At 44.9% G+C, this 14132-nt stretch overlaps 2 protein-coding genes across 3 annotated transcripts; one reads left to right on the plus strand and one right to left on the minus strand.

Annotated features, from left to right (window-relative positions):
- Positions 1-3061: 3061 nt before the first annotated feature.
- On the plus strand, positions 3062-9634 carry prrg1 (proline rich Gla (G-carboxyglutamic acid) 1). The gene is made up of 4 exons (XM_068319218.1): positions 3062-3146; positions 3938-3978; positions 4789-4949; positions 6169-9634. Exons 2-4 carry the CDS (start codon positions 3969-3971, stop codon positions 6631-6633), a joined length of 636 nt encoding a protein of 211 aa, XP_068175319.1. The 5' UTR covers positions 3062-3146; positions 3938-3968; the 3' UTR covers positions 6634-9634.
- A 144-nt stretch (positions 9635-9778) lies between these two features.
- On the minus strand, positions 9779-13443 carry cpox (coproporphyrinogen oxidase). Of its 2 annotated transcripts, none has more exons than XM_068319215.1 (7): positions 12785-13443; positions 12540-12683; positions 12337-12447; positions 12097-12238; positions 11140-11358; positions 10713-10817; positions 9779-10623 (listed from the first exon to the last, which is right to left on the minus strand). In XM_068319215.1, exons 1-7 carry the CDS (start codon positions 13344-13346, stop codon positions 10539-10541), a joined length of 1368 nt encoding a protein of 455 aa, XP_068175316.1. In that variant the 5' UTR covers positions 13347-13443; the 3' UTR covers positions 9779-10538. The 2 variants fall into 2 exon arrangements, with proteins under 2 accessions (XP_068175316.1, XP_068175317.1); XM_068319216.1 differs by having other exon boundaries at positions 12797-13442.
- Positions 13444-14132: the final 689 nt, after the last annotated feature.

Genomic DNA, 14132 nt, shown 5'->3' on the forward strand with positions numbered 1-14132 from the left:
TAAAACTAAAACATGTAATTTTTTGCTAATTTAATGTAGCAGCAAGAGGACACAAGCCAGTGTCTTATTTTGCCGGTCCCAAGCCCGGATAAATACAGAGGGTTGCGTCAGGAAGGGCATCCGGCGTAAAACGTTTGCCAAATCAAACATGCGAATCAAACCTATGACTTCCATACCAGATCGGTCGAGGCCCGGGTTAACAACGACCACCATTGACGCTGTTTACCTACAGGGTGCCGGTGGAAATTGGACTACTGTTGGTCGAAGAAGGAGAGGAGGAATGTGTACCTTTAGGTAGAGAGAGAAGAGGAACGCCAAGAGTATAGGACTGAGAGTAGGGACGTTGAATGTTGGGACTATGACAGGAAAAGGTAGAGAGTTGGTTGTCATGATGCAGAGGAGGAAGGTAGACATACTGTGTGTCCAGGAGACCAGGTGGAAAGGTAGCAAGGCTAGAAGTTTAGGAGCAGGGTTCAAGTTGTTCAATCGTGGTGTAGATGGGAAGAGAAATGGAGTAGGAGTTATCTTAAAGTAGGAGTTTGTTAGGAATGTCCTGGAGGTAAAAAGAGTGTCAGATAGAGTGATGAGTCTGAAGCTAGAAATAGAAGGTGTGATGTTCAATGTTGTTAGTGGGTATGCTCCGCAGGTAGGATGTGAGCTGGAGGAGAAGGAGAAATTCTGGTTGGACTTTGATGAAGTGATGCGGAGCATACCTAGAAGTGAGAGAGTTGTCATTGGAGCAGACTTCAATGGACATGTTGGTGCAGGAAACAGAGGTGATGAGGAGGTGATGGGCAGGTTTGGTATCCAGGAGAGGAACGCAGAAGGACAGATGGTAGTTGACTTTGCAAAAAGGATGGAAATGGCTGTAGTGAATACTTTCTTCCAGAAGAGGCAGGAACATAGGGTGACTTATAAGAGTGGTGGTAGGAGCACACAGGTAGACTACATTTTGTGTAGACGGTGTAATCTGAAGGAGATCAGTGACTGCAAAGTAGTGGTAGGCGAGAGTGTAGCCAAACAGCATAGGATGGTGGTGTGTAGGATGACTGTCGGTGAGGAAGATGAAGAGGGCAAAGGCAGAGCAGAAGATGAAATGGTGGAAGCTGAAAAAGAAAGAGTGTTGCATGACTTTTAGGAAGGAGTTCAGACAGGCTCTGGGTGGTCAGGAGGTGCTTCCAGATGACTGGACAACTACAGCTAATGTGATCAGGGAGACAGGTAGGAGAGTACTTGGTGGGTCATCTGGAAGGAAAGTAGATAAGGAGACTTGGTGGTGGAATGAGGAGGTACAGGAGTGTATACAGAGAAAGAGGTTAGCTAAGAGGAAGTGGGACACTGAGAGGACTGAGGAGAGTAGACAGGAGTACAGGGAGATGCAGCGTAAGGTGAAGGTAGAGGTAGCAAAGGCCAAACAACGGGCTTATAATGACTTGTATGCTAGGTTGGACAGTAAGGAGGGAGAGACTGATCTATACAGGTTGGCAAGACAGAGAGACAAAGATTGAAGGAATGCAGCAGGTTAGGATTATTAAGGATTGGGATGGAAGTCTATTGACAGGTGCCAGTAGTGTGATGGGAAGATGGAAAGAGTACTTTGAAGAGTTGATGAACGGAGCTGCATTGTGTTTTTGTAGATCTGAAGAAAGCTTATGACAGGTTGCCCAGAGAGGAACTGTGGTATTGTATGAGGAAGTCTGGGGTGTTAGAGCGGTGCAGGACATGTATCAGGACTGTAAGACAGTGGTGAGGTGTGCTGTAGGTGTGAGAGGAGTTCAAGGGATCAGCTCTGAGCCCCTTCTTGTTCGCTATGGTGATGGACAGGCTGACAGACGAGGTTAGACAGGAATCTCCATGGACTATGATGTGTGCAGATGACATTGTGATCTGCAGTGAGAGCAGGGAACAGGTGGAGGAGAAGCTAGAGAGGTGGAGGTTTGTCCTGGAAAGGAGAGGAATGAAGGTTAGCCGCAGTAAGACAGAGTACATGTGTGTGAATGAGAGGGACCCAAGTGGAAGAGTGAGGTTACAGGGAGAAGAGATCAAGAAGGTGGAGGATTTTAAGTACTTAGGGTCAACAGTCCAGAGCAATGGAGAGTGTGGAAAAGAGGTGAAGAAGCGTGTGATGTGTGATAGAAGAGTTTCAGCTAAATTAAAGGAAAGGTGTACAAAACTGTGGTGAGACCAGTGATGTTGTTTGGTCTAGAGACAGTGTCACTGAGGAAAAGACAGGAGACAGAGCTGGAGGTAGCAGAGATGAAGATGCTGAGGTTCTCTCTGGGAGTGACCAGGAAGGATAGGATCAGGAATGAGTACATCAGAGGGACAGCACATGTTAGAGGTCTTGGAGATAAAGTCAGAGAGGCCAGACTGAGATGGTTTGGACATGTCCAGAGGAGAGATAGTGAATATATTGGTAGAAGGATGCTGAGTTTTGAACTGCCAGGCAGGAGGCCTAGAGGAAGACCAAAGAGGAGGTTTATGGATGTAGTGAAAGAGAACATGAAGGTAATTGGTGTGAGAGAAGAGGATGCAGAAGACAGGGTTAGATGGAGGCAGCTGATTCGCTGTGGCGACCCCTGAAGGGAAAAGCCAAAAGGAAAATAAGGAGAATATTTTGCTTGTTTAAAAAGAAAATTCTGTGAAATATGCTCCTCTGATGATGGAAAAACAAAGTTTTAGCAAAGTTTTTTTTTTCACGAACTAAATTCTTTGCATCATATTTACATATTAATTATTTTATTTATACGATGATGGCAATTTTGATTTGACTCCACTGATTACCATCTTTATCCATCATTAATGATGTTCACAGGCTTTGCCACCAGGAACAGTTGACCTACAAATTCTGTGTGACACACACACACACACACACACACACACACACACACACACACACACACACACACACACACACACACACACACACACACACACACACACACACACACACACACACACACACACACACACACACAAACACACACGTGTCGGACCTGAGTGCTCTGTCTCTTTAAAACTGAGGGGAGGGGGCGCCTCCTGAGAGGGCCTCGCGCGCACGGTGCGCATGCGTACTGTGCACAGCAGCCTTCAGTGATAGCCGAGAGAAGAGGACCGTCGATGCGCATTTAGGGGACGGAAAGAGGGTGAGTTGACGTGTTGTTACTCGTTAATATGGTTACTACACCGAGAACCGTAAAGAAAACACCTGTGATAAACAGCGGAGGCCTTCTCTCCTCCTCCTTATCGGTTTCATGTGTTGCTCGTTAATTCGTCTGCTTCTAACGGAACGTGTTTGCATCGGTCAACGCGGGGCCGTTCCGCCCAGCGGCGGCTAACAGGGACACGGCGCCGCGGCAGCACCGAGCTCCGGTGGAGCTTCCAGCGGCTTTGTCCCCGATCCTCCGCTAATGTGTGTCACGGGGCGGTGGCGCTTTGTTTTTGGGATGTTTCCGCTGCCCGGATTCTATTTCTGGAAGGGACGAGCAGGATTCCCGGAACACCTCACCGGCCAGCAGCCGCGATTGGACGATGTCTCTCTGGAGAGGGATGTCTGGTATTCACGGCCCTATGATGCCCTCCAGGAGGAACACAATCCCAATCCAGACAATCTGTCACAATAACGGATTATACAGCTCCAAAAATAATCCCCGATCTTTGAAAAAGAGATGGATGTTTAACAACAAAGCGACTGTTGAGGGGAATTCCCCAGAAGAGAGAGAGAGAGAGAGAGAGGTGGACTGACAACAGATGGGGTGTTCTGATGAATGAGTTCTGTTTCCTGTGTTTCAGTCGGTCTGTAGTTATATTGACTGTTTTACTGTATGGAATCCAGACGTCCGTTGGTGTCCGTTGGTGTCCGTTGGTGTCGGTTGGTTATTTTCCTGCTCGTCCATCACGTGCAGCCGTGTGCTAACGTGTGTTTGGTTTTCTTCAGATCCACCGCCCCAGACCGACTCAGGGCCATCATGGGGAGTGGTGAGTGGTTTCAAATAAACATTATCATATGCAAACTGAAGAAACACATTACTGTGTTTATTCTTTTCCTGCAGTGTTGATTGTTAAACAAGTTAGAATGTGGGTTTGGTGTTGTTTATAGACACTAACTTACTTTTTCTTTTTTCTTTTTTTTTTCATTGACTTACTTCTTTATATCTATTTCTAGATGTGTCCTCGTTTTGTCCATGTCTTGTGATGATCACGTCACAAGCGTGTCGTTATTTATTAATTTTAATGTCAGACATTCCCAGGCTTAGTTTTACAACTTTTTTGTCATTTCTCTTCAACAGTTTATGTTGTCTTTGTGTGTGGGGGGGTGGGGGGGTAAAACAGAGAGCCACTGTCTCTTAAAGTTCATTCCTGGAGCTTCTCTCATGTAGCTCAGAGATGGAAGCTTAAATCAAAGGAGCCTTTTGTTTTTATGCAGAAATGTGTTCACTGGACAGGCCTCAGCTCTGCTCCGCAGCCTTTGTTTAGTCCCCACCTCGCCCCTATCCTTTCCTTTTTTTTTTTTTTTTTTGCTTTCCTCTTAAAATCCATCTGCCCTTCCTCTTTTTTTTCATTTTTTTTAAACTCATATTCCCCCTGCTTTGCTTTCTCATCCATGCCGTTCCCCTTCACGACTCGACCCACTCATTCCTCTTTTTTCATTGTAATTTAATTCATTTGTTGTCTTGATTCAGGCAGTAATTGTCCTCTTTCTCTCTCTCCCTTTCATCCTTTCTCACTCTCTGCCCTTGCGTTTATCTGCCCTTCCTTCCACTCCCTCTCTTACCCCACGCCTCTCAGTGTTCCTGCCGGCGGACGCAGCCCACTCGGTGCTGCGACGGCTGCGCAGGGCCAACTTCTTTCTGGAGGAGCTGAAGCAGGGTAACATCCAGCGGGAGTGTCGAGAGGAGATCTGCACCTATGAGGAGGCTCGGGAGGCGTTTGAGAACGATGACAAGACGGTGAGGGAATGAGAAATGAGTCACACTATCCCCACAGTGTGTTATTTCTTCAGGGCTAAATTCACACAATAATAATTAAGAAGACGCTCACACGTCTGCTTCATGTTCTGTATGTCACACACATAAAGGCAAGGTTTCAGCTCGTCACTCATTGTACAGACATGTAGAGGGATTCTACACACACAAGCACACACACACACACACACACACACACACACACACACACACACACACACACACACACACACACACACACAGTTGCATTTCGTTGAACGCCAACAGAAAGTTGTTAATTGCATATTTGAGTACAAATTAATTATCCAAATTAAAAAATAATAGTATTATTAATAATACTATTATAATTATCCAAAGAAAACACTTTTACGTTGTGCTCCAGGAAGCCTTGTGAGACAAACATCCTTCACACAGGGAGCGATGACAAGTCTCATTGGTAACCACAGAAATGGAAAAAAAAATAAAAATGGCCGTGAATAGTAAAAGATTTTTATGGGGAAAAACCAGTTTTTGTTTTTGAGTTGTACTCCTGAATGAATCATAATGGATCAACAGAACCATTCCTCTTTTGTCCTGCTCACCTCTTTTGGAACAAGGAATTATCATAAAACAAACAAAAGGTCACAATTATTCTCAGAGCAGCAGAAACATATTGTTGTCTTAATGCTGCTTAATTCTTTCCCTTGTCTCGACATGTAGATGTTTTGTTCACGGTCTCTCTCTGAGCTGAACATCCAGATGGAGTTAAATCCATAAATCAATATTGGTGCTCCTGAGTAACTCATACCAGCTGCTCTGTGTAAAAATACCCAACATACCCCTTTAAAAGGCTGTTCTGTGTGGTTCATGTGTCCTGTAATGAAACCCCACTCTGAGACTGGCAGCTTGTGGAATGTGGCTGTTTTTCCAGGATGTGATGATTATCAGCAGGAAGAACTGGTGAGTGTGGGGAGTGTATTCATGAAAACTATTGTGTTCATGTGCACAATCACGAGTCCATATTTTGTTCAGATGTTGTCTGCAGAATTTGTGTTGCACTAATTCATATAAAATGTATTAATACAATGGACACCATCTGATCATGCTTTGGGAATTTGGTGCCATCTTATTTGTGCTGTGGGCTGCAGGATGTAGTCTCATCCTGATAAAGTAAATGCATTTGATCTTGTGCTAATTTCTGTTTCTGTCTTCTGATTGGCCAAAGAGAGTGTTCTGGGAGGAGTATGTGCGGGAGAGCAGTCCATCTGGGGGGCTGGAGACGGTTGTGGGGGGAGTCCACTCGCTCTACCTGATCGTGCCGTTGCTGCTGGTCGTGCTCATCATTGGCATCATCGCCATCACCGTGTGGCGCTGCCATTCCCACAAGCGTTCACAGCGCAGCCCCAGCTTGGGACACTCGCATCACGACCACGTCCTGTCGGTGGTCTCCATGGACCGCTGGGGGAGGGAGTATCATCAAGGTGACCAATCAGAACTCAGCGTTCCCAGCAGCCCAGTTTATCAAGGTTCGGAGCTCATATCAGGGAGGGGAAGCGCCGGCGACCCGCCGCCAACTTACGAGGAGGCTGTGGGCCACACTGATGTCCAAATAGAGACTGAGCCGCCTCCACAGTACGAGGACATCGTCAACACCAGCTCCACTAGTGTCACCGGTGGGCACAGGAAGTAAATCTTTCTCTCATTACACCCAACAAAAGCACTAAGCTACACTAAGATCATTCTGTTATTCAGCAGTTCCACTGTTGTGACGTCACCAGCCTTCTTCACTCCACACACACAGACACACTACTAACTGTCTGATTGACAGACGGATGCAGTCACCGCTAGAACCAGCGCTCTGGAAATTTGTACTTAAACATCTTCAGACAGATAGAGTGGTGACTGGAGGAAGGAAATGATGTTGCAATACCAAAAACCAACCAACTATTCTGTTGATCATACTCGAAGTCACGTCTATGCTGGCTGACTGTAGCAAACGTTTGGACTCAGCAGCCATTCAAATGATGCATGTAGCATATAGAGGGCTACTAAAGGCCATAATGAAGGAACACTAATCTGGTAAATGGGATTGGACCAATGCTTGAAGGTTAGTGCCAATTTCTTATACATACATAGGTTGTTAGTGGTTTTATGCATCTTTAAATACTTAGTTAAATACTTAAGTTATGGATGTTTACTATTTCTCCCTGGAATTTTAAATGTTGCATTATTTTGCAAAAAAGCTGCTTTGGATAGTTCAGCAAAAAAACATTTGCAGCAGGTCACAGAGTAATTGCATGCTCTGCTTTGGTTGATTGAGTCCTTATCTCTCCTTAAAAGTCACCAGATCACTATAATGGTCAGACTGTGCAGAACACACGGACAGGTACGTCCAGTCTCCATTCATTCATTTTTTTTCTTGAACCAGGTCACTGGTCACACTAGAGCCGGTCCCTACTGACATTAGGTGAGAGGCGGAGGCGGGGTACACCCTCCACAAGACAAATACCCACAAATACTCACACTCGCACCTACGGACAATTTAGAGGGATCAGTTCACCTAAGCTGTATGTTTGTGGAGGTCGGATAACCTGGAGAAAACCCTGTAGACACGTGGTGAGCATACAACCCCCCCCCCCCCAGGTTGAATCGAAGCATTCTTGCTGTGGGTCAACAGAGCTACCCACTGCACCACGGTGCTGCTTTTCAGTCTATATATTTTGTTTCAAATGCATATTACTATTGGTCCAGGAAGTCTTTGTAGATCCATGCTTCAGTCGTTGTGTTGCATGTGGTTCTGGTGAAACAGGATACTGTCAGGGGCAGGGTCCCGTTCATTCCAGGGAAAGTTGCTCAGTGGTGCATGAAGCTAAATGGTTCACCTTGGCAGGTATAAAATGACTTGGGTCGTTGCATAGCTTCAGCATTATGGGGTTGGTAGAGCATATCCAACAGAGGATTCAGAAGGCCTGGCTGGCTGCCTTCTAGTTTAACCTGCTGTTTGTATGAATGAGGATGGAATCCTTTAGTTGTGCTGCTCTCTTTAGAGTTATTGCATCAAAGATGACTTCATGTTGAATGGCTTGTGAACCGCCTAAACATCCATCTACCTTCTGACAGGCACTTGGTTCACAATGTGAGCTTATGCAAAAAGTCTTTTTGGGGATTTGGGTGACGGTGAAATCACACGGTTCCTGTGTCAGGGCTCAGCTATTACTGAGCATCGAGTCAGGACCACAAGTCTTAAGTTTAGCTGAATTTTCTTTTCCAGTCAATCATTTACTTCAGTTCATTGTAATTTAGTGTTGTGCCAGTAGAGGGTTCTTAGCTTGTGAACTGAACAGTAAACCAGAGGAGAGCTTAGAGACCCATCCGTAATAAAGGTCCAGGCTGCAGAACCAAAACAACTAACAATAATGCAGTTAGAGCACGAGTTCAGCTGCGTTAAGTTTTCAGCAGATTGGACACATCTAGTTCCACTCCCACACGAACCAGTAACGTAGTCATGGAGACTTGAGGTGTCAAGTGGCCAAATAAATTCATTGGTCCAATCTCAACCAACACCTGAAAGTTTTCAGTAGTTTTTGTTGAGAAGGGGTACTGAGCCATTTTTTTGTGCGGCACTTGTGTATATTTTGATCATGCAGCTCTGTCTGTTCACCTGAGGTTGGATCTGGATGTGATCTCTGACTGTAACCTTCTATTAAAGGAACTGTAAGCGTGCTGGATGTGACTGTAGAGTTTTCTGCTGCACCACTTTTACACGAGACTGAAAATTCTTCAAGTGTGTTTGCAGCTACACCGCTAAAGTAAATCGTGGTGTGACTTGCATAGGAAAGTGGGACTGAAAGCAATAGAAACACAAAGCTGTGTGAAAGTTTGATATTCTGTTTAATACCACTATGGAAGAGTTCCTGTTCAGCATGTGAAATGTACCTGTGTATAAATGTATATAGTATGTATGTGTGAAATGAAGTTACAATGAGTGTTTTTACTGCAGATGAATGCAGTGACTGCATTGACTCTGTTGTAACGATTGTACAACAGGTTGTAGAGACATGAAGGCACTTTGTGTTGAAGCTCCAAACGGGCTCTTAGGGCGACACACGTCTGGTTTGTTAAGCATCATTCAGCTGCTGCCATGTTACTATAATATTCTGGAAATGTAGCGCTCACATGCTGCACTCCTTGGCAACAGAAGTGAGCAATCAATTCCACAAGAATTAAAACAAGTTTGTGACGTCGAGACAAGTCAGCTAACCCGACAGGTTGGTTCGACTTCAAATCATGCATGCAGTGAGTGCAAATAAAATTCAAAGTAACTTCAGAGTACTTTTGGAATGAGTGATGATTGGATGCTCTCTTTGCCCTCGAGTGTGTATGCAACATAATTGCATCACTGAAAACCAAATCTAACATCTTATGTTCCCTTATTGTGATGTCTCACTTTGTCTACTCTTCAAACTTTAAGCACTGAATATTCTACTTCATCGTTGACCTGTGAACTCAGTACTTGCAATGACCTTGAAATGGGATGTGCTGATGTGGCCATGTTGTACTGCTACTTGCAGAGCCCTTTTTTTTAACAATGCCTTATTAAAAAAAAAGTTATATAACATTAAATGCAAGGAAACTGGTCAAATCCTTTATGTGCAGAGGCTTGAATTTATAATAAAACCTGAAGAATTCCACGTGTGATCTTATTTAATGTGTCAAATATGTTCAGATCTCAAATGGTTGCTTTTGTGCAAAAACTTTTGAAGTTGAAGTTCATTTTCTTCCTCATTCTAGGGTCTATAATTTAAGTGATATTAGAGGAAGATGTCAGTCATGTGACATCATCAGAGCAACAACACAACGCAGTGTTCTCCGTGAGACGGTTGCCTAGTTATAGCAGCACTGGTGGAGGAGTTCACATTGCTTTCTACTTCCGCTCTGGACTCTTTATTCAAACAAAAGGATCATTAAGATAAATTAAAGAGTGAATTACAGTTAAATATAAAAAATATACAAGAAATGAACAGAAGATGTTAAAACTGAAGTTATGCTGGGACAAACAAAAAAGAAAAACTAATCCAGACAGAAAACTTAATACTAATTTTGTTCTGTAGAATATCTAAATGAAATGGATGATCAAATAAATTATAAGTATGCATAAAATTGTCACATTCAAATACAATGCATGTTATTAAATACAAAGAAAATGAACACAAAATTATCAAAACATTTTTTTTCTTTTTACCCAAATGGTTAAAAAACAACAACCAAAGCAGGATCTAAAAGGTGGAGCCATGGTCACCCGTGAAGTTCTGTGGTTTCTACTTCATTTACCAGGCAGTAAGCGATGGTACAGTTTTTAAAATTTTTGAATGCAGTGACTATGAATTGTAACACAGCCTTGATCGGATTAACAAAGCCAATCTGACAAAAAAAAAAAGCAAACAGGAAGGAAAGTACCAACAGAAAAAAACAACAACAGTCATTATTAAGGTAAGGACAGGATTAACAGCTGACAAGTCACACCAGTGTAAAAAAAACAAGGGTGTTTCCTGGATGTTTTGGTTCACACGGACGTTCAACCAGTGGGAACTGTAGTCAAGCCCACTCCTTGGGGTTTCGTAACGCCTCCAGCATCTCAGCCTCTCGGGATCCTTCTGCAGGCTCGTGCATGTACTCCCACCTGAGGATGAATGTTGAGGGTTGTCACCGAGCAACAGGGACACATTACTGTGACAGGAGGGCACAGCCTCTAGCCCAATGTTTACTCACCTGGCAGTGAGGGGGAGGGACATGAGGATGCTCTCAATTCTGGATCCAGGTGTGGCCAAGCCAAACTTCACCCCTCTGTCATAAACCAGGTTGAACTCCACATACCTACAACGTAAACACATCAAATGTATCGCACACTATGAAAGAAATGTAATGTAATCCAGGACTGTCAACACTAAACTTTTGCTTTGACATGAATGAAGGTTAAAGTAGACTGACTGAGGAGAGTAAATCAACACTCAATGGGGTGAAAGCTTGCTTTCAAGTGATAAAGGAAACCACAACCCCTGGCATCACTCATCTCGCCAGGATGTTCATTCGGTTGTTTGATTTTGTAAAAAAAATGCAAATCACAGACATGACACAAATCTAAAGTTGTTTCAAATAAGAAACCTCAAAGAAATCAAGCAAAAATTTCTTTACGTACCTTCCTCGTCGAACCTGCTGCCAGTCCTTCTCTTCTTCAGTGAAGGAGTCGTTCTGGTGTCTGAGAACGATCGGTAGGTAACAAGGCACCACAGTGCGGGCGCAGCTCTTGACAAATTCAAACGCTTCTTCCTGGCTGGGGGAGTCCAGGTCATCAAAGAAGATCCCTCCTATACCTCGAGTCTCCCCTCTGTGCCGGACGTAGAAGTATCTGTCACACCTAGATGCCATCAGAACAACAGTTTCAAGTTTTTTAGATTATTGTTCCTGAAAGGTTACAGAGGTGAAGGTGGGAACACAGAGAGAACAAACTGAACAGGCAGAGCAACAACTTTTAAATTAAAAAAAGGCCCGAATGGACAAAATGACTTCAATCACTATAGTTACAGTATTTCCTCATTTTACCAGAGCTGGATTTTAAAATTTTCAGTGTAGTTATGTCTAATTGAATTACAAATAAGCACATATAAAGTGGTTGCTGATGAATAAGTTGGAATTGTTAAACGTAAACCCATAACTGCCCAGTACAAATAAAACTAAAGCAAGGAAATAGCTAGCTTAGTGTAGCATAAACACTAGAAGCATGGGGAAACAGTCTGCATGGATCTGCTGGTAGGTAAAATCTGACAAACACAAGGGATAATTATTTTAACTATATCAGAAAAATATTCCTTCATAATCAACTAACTTTAAATGAAATTTTTTGACAAACTTCACTTATAATTTGAGATATCAGATAAACTGCGCTCATCCTTTTCATGTCCCTAAAGGTCATTCACTAGCTAAATGGTCTGTTCTGCAACGGCAGTTTGTGTCTTCTTATCTTTCCTTAACAGTGAGGACACACCCAATGTGCCCGCACACACACACACACACACACACACACACGACTGATAGATGCGTACGTGCTGATGTACACACAGACAAACATGCAGACTTGCTGTAAGTCACACTATACCATTTCTTGAATTCTGTGTAGTACTGTGGGTGGTGTTTGTCACAGGCCTCCTTCAGGGTGTTGTGGAACAGAAAAGCATCATCTTTATCGATGTACACTGGCGTCAGGTCGGTGCCACCACCAAACCACCACTGCTTAGAGCCTGGAGCACACGCAGGACAAAGGACAAGGAAACAAGTGTTGGCATTCATGCTGGTGCTCACTAGTGTCCCTGACACCAGGATGCGACTGCTGTCTCACCATCCTCCTCTTCCACTTCAAAGTATCTGTAGTTGAAGTGCACCGTGGGGATGTGGGGGTTGTTGGGATGGATAACAGAGCTCACCCCCATGGCACAGAATGGCAGTTTTCCTTAAATAGATAATACATGTTATTGATTATTACTCTGAAAGCAGGAAACATCATCAAACAGGCTCATAAAGTGATAAATGAACAGGAGTCACCGTCTTTGCCTTTCAGGACCTTCCCTCGGCTCCTCATCTGCTTGGCGGCCTCCTCGGTCAGGTGTCCGAACACCACGGACACGTTCACCCCCGCCTTCTCAAACACCTTCCCGTCCTGCATCACGCAGGTGATCCCACCACCACCTGACAAACACGCAGGGATTTAATGTGTGTGTTGGTCATGAGACTGTTATTATGTAAAAATGGATCAACATAGACTGGCTCTGCCCCCGCATGAGACCCACATGCCCCCTGACCTTCCTTCCGCTGCCACCGGTCCACCTTGAACGTCCCCCCGTCCACCTCCTCCAGGGCTCTGCAGAACTCGGCCTGCGTCTCCATGATGAGCATCTCCATCCTGGTCCGCATCTCCCCGCTTCTCTCCTGCAGCTCACTGACGTCGGTCACCGGGCGGCACATGAAGCCCCGGCACCTGGCTGAGACGTCTCCCTCCGTCTCCTTCTGCTCCGCCGACGGTACCACCTTCGTGGCCATGTCAGCCTGCCGGATGTGATCAGCGTTGGCCAACAAGCCCGCCACTGCCGCTACCGCTGCGGCTCCGCTCAGCGCCAGGGCTCCCCTCCTGCTCCGCCCGGATGTGCTTCTGCCTGCAGCCCCGTGGGACACGAACCGAACGCCGGTGCCTCCGGTGAGCCACGGCGCTCCCGGAACCGACGGCGGAGACAGGCTATCAGTCGCCGGTGACTTCAGAAGCGGCTCAGCTCGACCTTTCAAACGCGACATTACAAATCTTCTGGCGGACGTCCGCGTCGCGTTGTTTACGGAGCAGAAAACAATGGTCGACATTTTGAAACGAGCGCTCTGTCCCGGGAGGCTGTTAGCGACGAACACTGAGCAGTTATCACTAGTTGTACCGACACGCACCGCGACATGCCGCGAGGGCAACGACCACTGAGGGGCGTGTCGTTCCGGACAGGAGACAGAAGCATGACGGGAAATGAAGTGCTGCGTCTCTCTCTCTCTCTCTCTCTCTCTCTCTCTCTCTCTCTCTCTCTCTCTCTCTCTCTCTCTCTCTCTCTCTCTCTCTCTCTCTCTCTCTCTCTCTCTCTCTCTCTCTATATATATATATATATATATATATATATAAATATATATATAGATAGATAGATATTTTTTTTAATAAGCTCATTTGAGAACCTCACAGTATCATATTTTAACTCCACCCACTACCTGTCAATCAAGCGCCCAACCAATCACGGTGCCCAACCACTCTCTGGTTAATTAATTTCCCTGATGGAACCTCCTTAAGGGATAAAAAAAAAGTTATACTCTACTGCGCATCTGGAAGGAGGAATCACATTAACAATATGGCTTAAAGCATCATGCAGCGAGGCTTTTTGTTGCTGTTACGCCTTTCATCCGCACGACAACATAGATATCCAGGTCTGCGTTGTCGTGTGGACGCTGTAACTGTAACCCAGGGGTTATTTAGCCAGCCTGTCATGCAGCGTTAACAAGTACACTGTCTCTTTAAGAATCACGACAGTAACGCTCTGCTTTACGGCTGTGGAACAGGTGATCTAAAAGCGGGAGAAAATATCCTCCTTTCCTGGATAAAGAGTGGATTTGTGG

Source organism: Antennarius striatus, chromosome 7, assembly GCF_040054535.1.
Source record: "Antennarius striatus isolate MH-2024 chromosome 7, ASM4005453v1, whole genome shotgun sequence".
Taxonomy (NCBI): domain Eukaryota; kingdom Metazoa; phylum Chordata; class Actinopteri; order Lophiiformes; family Antennariidae; genus Antennarius; species Antennarius striatus.